The 13102-nt window shown below is 38.1% G+C and overlaps 1 protein-coding gene across 17 annotated transcripts in view; it reads right to left on the bottom strand.

Annotated features, from left to right (window-relative positions):
• dlg1a (discs large MAGUK scaffold protein 1a) overlaps nt 1-13102 on the bottom strand; it is a 139000-nt gene that overhangs the window by 25336 nt on the left and 100562 nt on the right. For all 17 annotated transcript variants that reach the window (XM_017479979.3, XM_053683478.1, XM_017479982.3 and 14 more), the window contains 4 exons: nt 12873-13017; nt 9413-9539; nt 4128-4284; nt 3928-4030 (listed from right to left, as the gene is read on the bottom strand). In XM_017479979.3, coding sequence (XP_017335468.1) covers nt 3928-4030; nt 4128-4284; nt 9413-9539; nt 12873-13017 — 532 coding nt within the window. The remainder of the gene's footprint in view (nt 1-3927; nt 4031-4127; nt 4285-9412; nt 9540-12872; nt 13018-13102) is intronic.

The following is a 13102-nucleotide window of genomic DNA, read 5'->3' as shown; positions in this document are numbered from 1 at the left end:
TCCTGGCTGGTGAGTTAAGACTTTGGGGCACCAAGTCCTTTGGTAAGCAGAGAGATTGCGTGAGCAACCTATAAACTTGAGCTGGCCGAAGGAGAAGAGGCATGGGTACAGGAAGCCAGGCTCAGGAGCCATGCTAAGACCACAGCTTTCATCAACTTCGTCCAACTTCAACACAAATAAACAGGCACTCAGACACGCGCATGGCATTGCTGTGAAAGGACCATGTGTGCATACCTTTAATTAGATCACAGTAGATTTCTCTAGCCAAAGCTCTGCTGGACCACACAGTTTCCAAGCCTGCATCTCTTTATTAAAGCAAGGCTTCAGCACTTCCCAGGGTTCACAAACGAAGCTGATCCAAGTCACGACAAAAACACCAAATGGAGCCGTAGCAGTCCTCAGCCACCTGGTCCTCAGTGACCATCACACGCTCATAATTAAACCATCGAGCTCACAGCATGGCACTAAAAATAGACCCATCTCACTTGTTTTTGCCAGTTCCAGGTACCGTCCCGGTTTTGAAAAACTACTAACCTCGTTAACCTTATTAAAGAGTTTGCTTCTCTAACTGAGCACATATGTCTTGTTCCTAACAACAGGAAGCTAACCCCTTTGTCTTCTTCATTTCATTATCAAAGGCCATTATGCATGAAATAGCTTTCTAGGGAATTCTTTAATGAACAAATAAGCACACTTTACTATTCAGACCACATCACGTCTAACAAAGTCTGAAAAACGTCTTTTGGGCCTGTATAATGAAAAGTATACAGTACTTCTGATAAATACTTTCTCCATATTGATAAATTCCACACATCTTATGCTTAGTCTCCTGAATTTATAATTCAAATTCAAATTTTACTGGTCACGTACACAACCACACACAGTACGACGTGCAGTGAAATGCTTTTTTTTTTTTTCCTATGTAGGAAAGAACAAAGAACTAAAGTGCACAGGTTGGAAATCAAAATCTCAAATAAATTAGTGTGCAATAATTACTAAAAATAACGTGGTTAGCAGACCTAAACGATTTGGATGAAAAAAACCCCCACAATATCCAATAAAGCAGTTGGATATTGGGGTGTGATTATATTATGTCTAATCTCTCAAATCTCTTCATAAATGCAAATAAGATGTAGCTTTAGATCCCTTATGAGAAAGCCAGAGGGAAGGAAAACATCCCTGAGACGACACGACAAAGAAAACTTCAGAGGAACCAGACTCAAAAGCTAACCCATCTGCTGGGACACAAATTTTTCGATCACAAAAGATTTTCAATCGAGCATGATAATTTGATTGCAATCCGTGCAATTACGATTGTTTCTGGTTTCTGATAATTGCACTCCAAAGTCACGTTAACAAGCTAGTTATGCAGTTGGCTAGATAATGTAACTTGCCAATCACATAATTTCTAATTACAGAAAGACTGAAAATGGATTTAAAAAATGGTTCATTTTGACAACTTAAAATCAAAAGAGTTTTGCCTATTTATGTTTAACACAAGGAATCCAACTGTGTACGATGCAGCAGGTGTGGTTCGACAATTGTCGAATCGTCATTGTCACAGTGTGTGAGACGAACACAGAAAGACAATATCATTAAGTGTCATTTCTACTGCCTTTTCCCCAGTCATAAACAAAATGTTCATCGAGCGAGCCTGGGGCAAAGTGATTCCTGCTCCAATCGGCCTCATTAAGTGCTTGTTGTAGTTCTCATTTTTGACCACTAGGTGCAATAGTATTTCTAGCAAGGTAAATGGGGCAGGGAGAACGGCTTATATCTGTCAAAAATCCACATTTTAAAATGGTCGGTCACTGAAAAGAGGTCATTAGTATTTTAACAGTCTTTAAAATGTTTGGAATTGTGAATGAGGACTTTGAAAATTTGTTGAATGGCTGATATAGAATATATGCTCCTATGGACAAGCCACCACTGCTACCCAGAGTATAACATAAATGCAGTGTACAGTACACCCTACATAGTTATATAAGCTGGTAAAAAAGTACATGTATATCTTTAAATACTACAAAGAATATCCTCTCTATAATCTCTACATACTCTCTATTAAAACAACTCTTATGAAAATGATTAATTTTTAAAAATGACTTATTCCAGGGTGTTAAAAAAACAAAACAAACTACATCTGAACAACATGTTCAACACAAAGCGATCTTATAAAAAAACTGCATACATACATATCATACCTCTACTTTTTGGTATAGAAATTCCCTCTCACTAAAATTCCTTTGCTTGTAGTTTTCCCATCAGCATTCATCTTTTTTCAGTATAATAGGTAATAATAGTGTGTTTAAGCAATGCAGTCCTACCCTAACGACCTCATCTAATGGGTGTAATGGCACTTGAGCAGCGGCGCTATTATTTCCCAGTTTTAAGACATGCAGAGTTCATCGAAACCCAAATTAAGGTAATGACGACAAAAAAAAAAAAAAAAAGATTCAAAAAGATTAAACATGCAGCCCTTTTTGTTTAGGGTTTGAATGCAAATTTCAAGTAGGAAAGTTTGGTGAGTGCAAAAAAAAAAAACAACAGTCATGCGCTGTCGATATAGCGACTCAACAGTAAACAGGAATACAGAGAGGTGAGTACTGATAACAGCTCTGGGTATTGTATCTGTTAATGAAGAGACCCACTGCATGTCTAGATATTGACCATATACCGTGTGGTGGCTGTTATACATTTCCTGTGTATTTCTATCTGCATTGTTACATTTTTCTTTGTGACTTAAAATAAAAAAAATAAATAAATAAATAAAAAATATTAGATAATGATAATATTTTAAACACAAGTATATGGTCAGCTCCAGAATTACTGGCATTTTTCATTAACGAACATATACAATGTTAAACATGCAATGAGTGACTATTAATTTTAGAAACTACTGTAACTGTAGAATTAACATTTATGTTTTTAAAATATAAAAAGATTTTTTTTTTTTATTTTTTTTTTTTTTAGAAGTATCACAAATCTATAGTTTCTAAAAGTAATATTTGGTGAAATCTCCCCCTTGAGAGAATAACTGCATTGAGCCTCATCCTATAAAATCTAACCAGATCAGAAAACACTCCTACACGCCGAACAGTTCGAGCTCATTCCTAGTTTTAGGTTTTTGCATGCTGACTTCCTTCATCTTCACATGATTTAACCTGACTGTAATAGGATTCAAGTCTGGAGACTAAGATGACCAGTGCAAAAGAGATGTTTTCTGTTTGTGCAACCACTTCTGTGTTGATTTGGATGTATGTTTGGGCCATCAGTGATCCTCTGCAATATTTTAAAGTAGGTCTGGTGGCTTTCCTTTGCTCTTTCCATATGCAGTCTCCATTTATAACATACAAATGGCATTCATTGTCAAAAGGTATTGTAGGCTCATTTGTCCTCTTCCTGGTAATTTACTGGTAAATTAGTACATAATGTAGTGATAAAGTACATAATTGTGCTTTGTGGTGTTCATAAATGCTTAGGTATTTTATATGTCCATTATATGATTTGTGCTGGACACCATCCACCTGTCTGTGTGTTTTTGTGTTAAAACTCTTTGGCTTCCCCTACAGTTACAGAGGCAACATGAACATGTATGTATTCATAGCCCAGAGAAAAAGGATGATCAAATGCAAAAGGAGTGTTCCTGAAGCCTGAGAACATTAAAAATAGCCTTTTCTTTTCAAGGATATCAATTTGTGAGCCTTTATTTTAAATATTTTTTGGAGCTACCAATAATTTATATATATATGTTTTTGAGAGAAAATACAATCATTTCAAAAAACAGTTTTTGGTTAGCAGAATAAGTAGTTCTTCCAAATTTGAACCATTGTGTGTGTGTGATTTTCATTTCATATAATCATTTTTGCTCATTCTCTTAAAGGGAGCCAATAATTCTGGAGTCGACCCCCTAAAAAGTATTATATTCACCCTCTGGTCTGTACTGAGCCACTAAGGTGACGGTCTGACCAGCATTTTTCAAAGCAGCAGCTGCCTGCTCATGAGTCGCAGTGCGGAGATCCACTCCATTCACCTGCAACGCACACACACACATTGTTAATGAGGGTGTGACACAAAAAGGTACTTGTAATAGTTGGCTGAAAACTCTACTGGCTCTCTATGATTCTTACCGAGATGATGCGATCTCCCTTCCTTAGTTCTCCACAGAGATCAGCAGGTCCTCCAGCCAGGATAAAGGAGATGAAGATGCCCTCTCCATCCTCTCCACCCACAATGTTGAAGCCAAGCCCTGTGGAGCCACGGTGTAGCACCACCTTCCGAGGCTCCCTGGTTAGACAAGGCAGCAAGATGGACAGGATTTCAAATACTGAACCAGTGCCACATATGTTACAAACATTTCAGTATGCAAGCTTAAAAACAGATTAATGTGCGGTTTTATACAATATATGGCCAAAAGTTTGTGCACGCTGACCATGATACTCAAGTGTGCTTTTTCAACATCCCATTTCAGATTTAGTCCCCCCCTGCCGTTATAAGAACCTCCACTCTTCTGGGAAGGCTTTCCACTAGATTTTGATGCGTGGTGGTGGGGTGAATTTGTGTTCATTCAGCCACAAGAGCATTAGTAATATCAGGAACTGATGTCAGGTGCTGCACTTGAGGTTAGGGTTTTGTGTAGGCCATTCGAGTTCTTCCACTCCAACCTGACAAACCTTGTTGTTATGGACCTCACTCTTTTCATGCTGGAACAGATTTGAGCTCGGTCCCTTATTTCCAGTGAAGGGAAATTTGTAATGCAACAGTATACAATGACATCCTATAAAAACTGTGCATTTCCAACTTTGTGGCAACAGTTTGGAGAAGGTCTTCTGTTATCTACCCATCTATTCTGTTTGATGCTGTTATTATGGCAAAGAATAGATATTTTGCGGACATAGTGGCTCTCATTCTTCAAAGTTGCGTACGGTCAAAGCTGAACATAAACGAGCTACACAAATTCTGACAGTTCCTTATTCATCTTTTTCATTGTTAGCATTCCTATATGACCAAACTCATGTCTGGTTGGAGTGTATGTACATTTGAGCATACCCTTTTAACAACCTGAGAAAATGATTGATTGGAAAGTTACATAATCAAATATTCAATTAATGGTTACATCAAGTTTAGCAATAGTTTAGCAGGTGGAGTATTACAAGTATCACAATAAACATATCGAAGAATATTAATAAAGATCATTGTGCATACAGAACCCTTGTATTAAAATGTACGTTGTATAGTTTAGTGTCAACGTGTCTTTTGTTAAAGTAAATTAGAAGTTTTAGATCTTTAACTCTTATAAAGCTTCATTTTAGTAATAGGGGTCTTTGCATACAAGAGTTCAAAACTCTATCAATGACACTGTGCTTTGTAAAAAACTTTGTAAATAATCTTTTGGCCAGTAGTGTTGTCAGTATTAATATAAGTCCTATAAACATGTTTGTGAGCTTCCTTGGGGAAACAAAACCACAACAATGGACAAATACATTCAGGTAATAATTTAACTTGCCTCAAAGATGTGTTTTGATGCAATGGGTATACAACTATTTATGTTCTGTCAATGGATATGTCTCCCTCTGGTGGACATTCACTAAATAGGCTATACAGCCAAATTGCTGTAATTAGATTTAACTAGATTACAAAAAGAAATACATTCCCCCTTTCCCCTTAATTGCATATCCTTTAGTTAACCCGAAGCAACAAATCTTTACGAAAGAAGGAGATAAATAACTAAAGAAAGAGATGAAAGGAGAATGTTTCAGTCTGAGCCTCTAGATGGCAATACAACTACATGACTTTGTTCTCCTTCCAACACATTCACTTCCAACATCCTCCATGTAAACAATTTAGCAAAATCCATCAACAGAAGTGCAACCTTGGTGCAAAGAATTTAATGAAGTCTGAAGTCTTAATGCAAAGATTACCAGGTTTTGAATTTCGTGCACTGGTCAGACTTATGTAGTGCGTTAGATGCTGGGTTTTTCTCCCTCCCATTTTATTTTAATGTGTGACGTATTTTATAACGGCACTTTTCCAATAACAAATCCTTCCATTAAAGTGGATTAAGGATGGTAAAGCAGAGTGTTTGATATGACCTCCCCCCACCCCCACCAGAACAAACGTGGCTCAGCCATCTGTGGCCATGCTGACTAGCGGCGCATATTAAAAAAAAAAAAAATCTAAATTTAAAAAAAAAAAAAAAAAAAAAAAAAAAAAAAAAAGGCATGGATAGTAATAGGCTGCACTCTAAATCATCCTCAGAATGAAGTCTACAGCCTCACATACCATGTGGATACTAGATGTAATTGCTTGCCACACGATCACGCAATCATGTGCTTGTAGACTATGGTGAAATTTACACCAAACACATTTAAAGTAAAAGTTACACACATATATTTGTGATGTTTGATAAATGCTTTGCAGCAAATGAATCACTGAGTTACACAAAAATAACATAATCCCTCAATTCCTCAGTATCTGCTTTAGCACCACAAAATTCCTCTTGATTTACTCATGAGTCATTCCTCATATGTAGTGCCTTATGGACATCATACATTTTTAAAAACCTTTAAAGCATTTATAGTGCATTGTAAATCACAATCGCTGTACATGGGGGAAAAAAATTGTGTCAATACTTTGTGCTACCTCCTATAATGCCTGATGAGGTTGGAGAATACATGGCAAGGGATCTGAGACCATTCCTCCATACAGAATCTCTCCAGATCCTTCAAATTTCTATGGGTTTCAAGTCAGGGGACTGGGGTGGCCATGGCAGGACCTTGTGGTCAGTAAACCATTTTTGTGTTGATTTTGATGTATGTTTTGGATCATTGTCCTGCTGGAAGATCCAACCATGACCCATTTTAAGCTTTCTGGCAGAGGTAGTCAGGTTTTCATTTAATATCTGTTGATATATGATAGAATCCATGATGCCATGTATCCTAACAAAATGTCTAGATCTGGGAGAAAAACAGTCCCAAAACATTATAGAGCCACCAACATATTTAACCGTGGGCATGAGGTACTTTTCCATATGGCTACCTCTCTGTGTGCCAAAACCACCTCTGGTGTTTATTGCTAAAAAGCTCTATTTTAGTTTGATCTGACCATAGAACCCGATCCCATTTGAAGTTCCAGTGGCATCTGGCAAACTGAAGATGCTTGAGTTTGTTTTTGGAGTAGAGGCTTTTTTCTTGAAACCCTTCCAAACAACTTGTGGTGATGTAGATGACTTCAGTTCGTAGTTTTGGAGACTTTCTGACCACAAGACGCAACAAACTTCTGCAATTCTCCAGCTGTGATCCTTGGAGATTTTCTGGCCACTCGAACCATCCTCTTCACAGTGCGTTGAGACGATATAGACACACGTCCAATTCCAGGTTGATTCATAACATTTCCAGTTGACTGGAACTTCTTAATTATTACCCTGATGGTGGAAATGGACATTTTCAATGCTTGTGCTATTTTCTTACAGCCACTTCTCATTTTGTGAAGTTCAACAACATTTTGCTGCACATCACAGCTATATTCCTTGGTCTTACTCATTGTTATGATTGACTAAGGGAATCTGGCCTATGTGTTACCTCATATCTACAGAAGAACATTAAGACTCGTCTGAAATTTGCAAAACACACCTTGATGATCTTTGGTAGAATGTTCCGTGGACTGATGAGTTGAAAGTGGAACGGTTTGGAAAACAGGGGTCCCATTACATCTGGTTTAAACCAAACACCGAATTCCACCAAAAGAACATCATACCTACGGTTAAGCATGGTGGTGGAAGTGTGGGGAAGCTTTGCTGCTTCAGGGCCTGGGCAACTTGCAATAATTGAGGGAAACATGAATTCTGCTCTCTACCAGAAAATCCTAAAGCAGAATGTCCGGTCTTCAGTCCATAGGTTGGAACTCAAGTACAGCTGGATTATGCAGCAAGACAAGGGAGGCTGTGGCTCAGGTGGTAGAGCGGGCTGTCGACTAATCGTAGGGTTGGCAGTTCGATTCCCGGCCCACATGACTCCATGGTCCATTGGTCAGGATACCACTGAACCCCAAGTTGCTCCTGATGGCAAGCTAGAACCTTGCATGGCAGCTCTGCTACCATTAGTGAGTGTGTGAATGGGTGAATGAGACACAGTGTTATATTGTGAATGGCTCAAAAAAGCTAAATTAACATTTTGGAGAGGCCTAGTCAAAGTCCTGCCTTGAACCAATTGAAATGCTGTGGCAGGACCTTAAATGGGCAGTTCATGCTCAAAAACTCTCCAATGTGGCGGAAGTAGCAGTTCTGCAAAGAAGAGTGGGCCAAAATTCCACCACAGTGCTGAGCGTTTGGCTGCAGTTATTGCAGCTAAAGGTGGCACAACCAAATTTTAACTTTAAGGAAGCAATTAGTTGTTCACATGGGTGATAAGTGCTGGATAACTTTTTTTTTTTGCTTCAATAATAATACTAATAATACTAATAATAATAATAATAATAACAATAATAATAATAATAATAATAAAAGAAACTGAATTGTGTGTTTACTCAGGTTACCTTTGTTTGAAGATCTAAAGCTATTTAGTATGAGACATAAACTTATTATTGTTAGTGCTAACTTAAAATCTAAGAAAGTGGCGTCTACCATCTTGAGACATAGCGACAAGACCAGTGTTAACCAAAAAGCGGCAAAATGCATCAACATAAAACTTACATTAAATTGTTCGTCTTTATATGAAAACAAAAAAATCGGCAACTGCTAAAAGAAATCTGTGCTTAGTTAATACATGGAATTGTGTTTTATAATTAATTTGCATTACAGTCAGTACAAAGAATGATCCTTATATTAAATGGCTAATGTTTTCACAAATAAGCCATTTTCATTCCAATTTAAATTGCAGCAAAGGACACTATATTTAAAAAATATGTATGTATGGCTGTATATATACACACACACACTACACCAGCGTGCTAGAGAGAGCAATGAGGTCCACTAGACAGTGACAAAGTGCAGGCTAAGAGCACTAATGACCTTGGACAGCTTCATTCTGACAGAGAAAAAGAGATACCACCATCTTCACGGCCCATAGTCACTACATATCTGTGCCGATTTAAAAAGCTGCCTAAGTAGCCCTGACAGAGAGGTAGCAGATCAAGACTGATGGACAGAAAAAGAGTGAGAGAGAGAGAGAGAGTGTGAGAGAGAGAGAGAGAGAGAGAGAGAGAGAGAGCATAGAAAGAAAACATGTCTTGTTAAGCAGCACCCAAGTCACAGCTAAAGGGCAAGAGGAACACATTTTACGAGCCATGCCGAGACAAACTTGTATTACCCGGGGTCATTGCAATAAATTCACAACTAAGGAGCAATCATAACACACATACGTTAAAGCTGAGACAAGACAAGAGCAACTAATATAACGTGAAGAGAGAAGAAGGGCACCTTGTGATCTCTTCGTCTCCCAGCAAGCCTCTGGAGATGGGCGAGAAGCGTGAAGGTGTGGCTGGGGTGGTGGGCTGGCTCAGATAACTTGGGGAGCTGATATGATTCTCCATGTGCTGGGAATAAGCTGAAAAATATCATTAAACGCATTAATCCACATTTTTAAATATAATCACAGAGGTCTCCTCAGATAACTGCTAACACGACTATCTAATTAAATTCACAAAACATGTGACAACAAAAACATCTAGAATTGGGGAGTGATTTCATTTAAGCTGCTTGCAATTCCCAGGAGACCAGCAGTTTCGGAAATATTCAAACCAGCCCATCTGGCACCAACGACCATGCCACGGTTAAATTCCCAGACATCACACTTTTTCCTCATTCTGATGTTTGATGTGAACATTAACTGCTGCTCCTGACCTGTATCTGCATAATTTTCTACATTATGTTGCCACCGCCACATGATTGGCTAACTGTAGAAACGAGCAGGTGTATAGGTGTTCCTAATAAAGTGTCTCTCGATATACCGAAATGTTTATACACGGCTCAAAATCCACCTTTTCCACTTTGTAAGGACATTAAATAAATGATAATAAAACATTTTTATAGCTGCTCATGCATAGAAAAGTAATCTGCTTAAAATAAAAAGCCCTTGAACTTTCGCAGAAAGGGTGTAGCTCTATCGGTGTCCGTTCCTGCAGTGAAATGTGACTTTTTTCCCCCCTCCAATCTACACACTCTGTACTGATGGCAAACACAAGAGCAAGCCTATTCTCTTAAGTCCTCATAAAACTGCTCATGTAGAAGCACAGCATCACCCCCGAGAGAGATGGACTCAAATGTGATTGGATAGTGTCAGTGGCACTAAAACACTAAAGCCAAAATAAAATCCCTCAGTTTAAGCTTTCCAAGAACAAGCTCAGCACTGTTAACTGGAAGCAGCGTCACCATTAGTCAGAAGAGCAATTAAGACACTTACACGCAGACCATTTTCTCACCACACACACTGTACTCACTCTATATACTCGATGTTATATTAGAGAGTTGGGGGTGTGGCTGACCAAGTTGTTTTTTTGTTTTTGTTTTTTTTTCCTCCTGATTAAATTTGCTTTTGCCCTTCATGCCTTTATGCTTTAATATCAGAATGTGTGTTGAGGCCTATGCTAATGTTCAATGACCAGTGAGACGCTGTATCATCGATTACCATCACTCAGCACTTTTGTAACAATGTAAATCAATTCTGGGGCATTCAGAATAAAACGCTGCGCACTGCTGGTTTTGGCTGGCATTAGAACCAAGGGTGAGCCCTGGGGAACTGGATCGCTTCCAGTGCTTGGCTAGGCCATTTTTATTTTAACACCTTCATCCTAAAATAGTCTGGGGAATGGATTAGTTGCCCCTGAGCAAAATGCAAAGAATCACTCAGGTGATGAACTGGATATTATTTATAGTTAACTAGGGCTGTCGATCGATTAAAAAAAAAAAAAAAAAAAAAAAAAATTTCAACTGTAGCGCAATTTGTAGTGATTAAAGCGCACCTATTATGGTTTGGAAACGTGCCTAATTTTAAATTTAAAGGTCTCATACAATAGATTTACATGCATCTGAGGTCAAAAAACACTTTAACCTGCTCATAATTTAAACTGCAGCAATACCAACCCCCCTGTCACAAATGACTCGTTCAACGATCTATAAGAGAGCATACTCTGTTCTGATTGGTCAGATGTCCCAGTCTGTTATGATTGGTCTACCACTGTCAGCATGTTTCAAAAAGGAAACGCCCACTGCCATAATGAGTATCAGCTCCGTCTGTTCGCGAACAGCCAATGAAGACCAGAGGCGGGGTTTTTTGTTATAAACCTATGTAGGTTAGTACAGGAAATAAGTCTGGAATCACTAACAATTTGTTTCAGCTTTTCAGAGTCGGTTCCTTCTTTTGGTAGTCAATAACCCTGTTTGTCGTGCACTTTGATTTTTGAACCTTTGCAGACGTTTTTACATTCACAAACAGCTCTATAACACTACATGAAAGGTAATATTTGAAAAACCATAACAGGTGCACTTTAAGACTGAAGCTTGTAATAATGGATATATAAAGGTAAAAACCACAGAATTAATGTAGAATCAACACAAAGGAAGTATATTTTAATTCAAATACTATGGTATAATAGCATCTTTAAAAAAATAAATAAAAAAGCTTAGAACACAGATTCTCTCCTGTGAAGAATAGATTTCCAATAAAAACATCAAGGCCTTCAATACTGACTGTCGGCTTTAAAGTCATATTTCTTATACGCACTAACTGAAATAATAACAAAACTCTTTAGGCCTGTATGTTAAAGTGCCAGTTGAATTTCTAAACTATCAAAACATTAGATACCTTCTCACTTACAGGTTTCATTACTCACCCACAAGCACTGCACTCCTGTAATACAGATTGGCGAGGCCTCGAAGAGATAGTTTCAATAGGGTGTTTTGAGGTGATATGTCAAAGACGAATAATAATAATAATGATAATAATAAATAAAACAAATAATAATTATTATAATGCGTTTTTATTGATCACATATACGTTACAGCAAAGTGAAATTCTTTTCTTCACATACCCCAGCTTGATAGGAGGTTGGGGTCAGAGCGCAGGGTCAGCCATGATACAGCACCCCTGGAGCAGAGAGGGTTAAGGGCCTTGCTCAAGGGCCCAACAGTGGAAGATTGGCAGTAACCCAGGGAATTAAGAGCCAAGCCACCACTACCCCTCAATAGTATGATGATAATAATAATAGTAATAATAATAATAATAATAATAATAATAATAATAATAATAATGGTAATTAAATTTGGCTTTTACAAAATGTGCAGATTATTTTTGTTTTCTCCAAAGATCCGTCTGGCAACTTTTAAAGTGGAACTTTCTTCCTAAAACCCCCTCCTTGTCCTTATCCATCTATAGCCAGGATGGTTCCGTGTGGAGCATATGTCGTCTGGAAGATAATCAACTTTGGGAGTTATCAGCCCTCCAATTCACATCATACCATCCCATCTTTGATTATTTTCCTAAAACTGCACACACTGTCATGTTTTATTCCATACATAAGCCACTCAACTTATACAACATGACACAAGCGATACAACACGAGAAGTGGCTTTCACTATAACTAAAGCTTCTTAGAACTGCGATATAATTCAAGCAGTGACTTTGTATTAGTGTCTGATAAAATTTCAGTATTAATATCTTCTGAGATTAGTCATAAGAGACATGTGTTGTGTGAAAAATTCAGAGCATAACTTCATCGGTAGAATTCACACCTCTACTGCAGGCGCAAGGATTTAATAGGTAATAGAATTGCTTTGTTTTATAGTTAATATAGGTTGTGTTTTTTGTAAAACCCAGGGGTGTACATTGGACATTCTGATGATGGGGTCACAGAAATGTAAAGGCGTGTGACAACACACTCACAGTTGGTGACGTCAGGGGGAGCATAGCTGTCGTTCATGAACACGCTGGTGGGTTTCGCCACTTTTAAGAAGACGACATCACTCGTGTTTTTCAAGGCTGCCACAGCATCCTCATGAGTCACCTCTTCAAGGCAAACAACATTTACCTGTATCCAATACACACACACACACACACACACACATACAAGCATGGGTGTTCTTCAAACAAGTATAACTGTGCCAGTTATTATC

Source organism: Ictalurus punctatus, chromosome 11 (genome assembly GCF_001660625.3).
Source record: "Ictalurus punctatus breed USDA103 chromosome 11, Coco_2.0, whole genome shotgun sequence".
NCBI classification, from domain to species: Eukaryota; Metazoa; Chordata; class Actinopteri; order Siluriformes; family Ictaluridae; genus Ictalurus; species Ictalurus punctatus.
The sequence above is the reverse complement of the archived record's forward strand: the minus strand, read 5'-3'. Positions and strand labels throughout refer to the sequence as shown.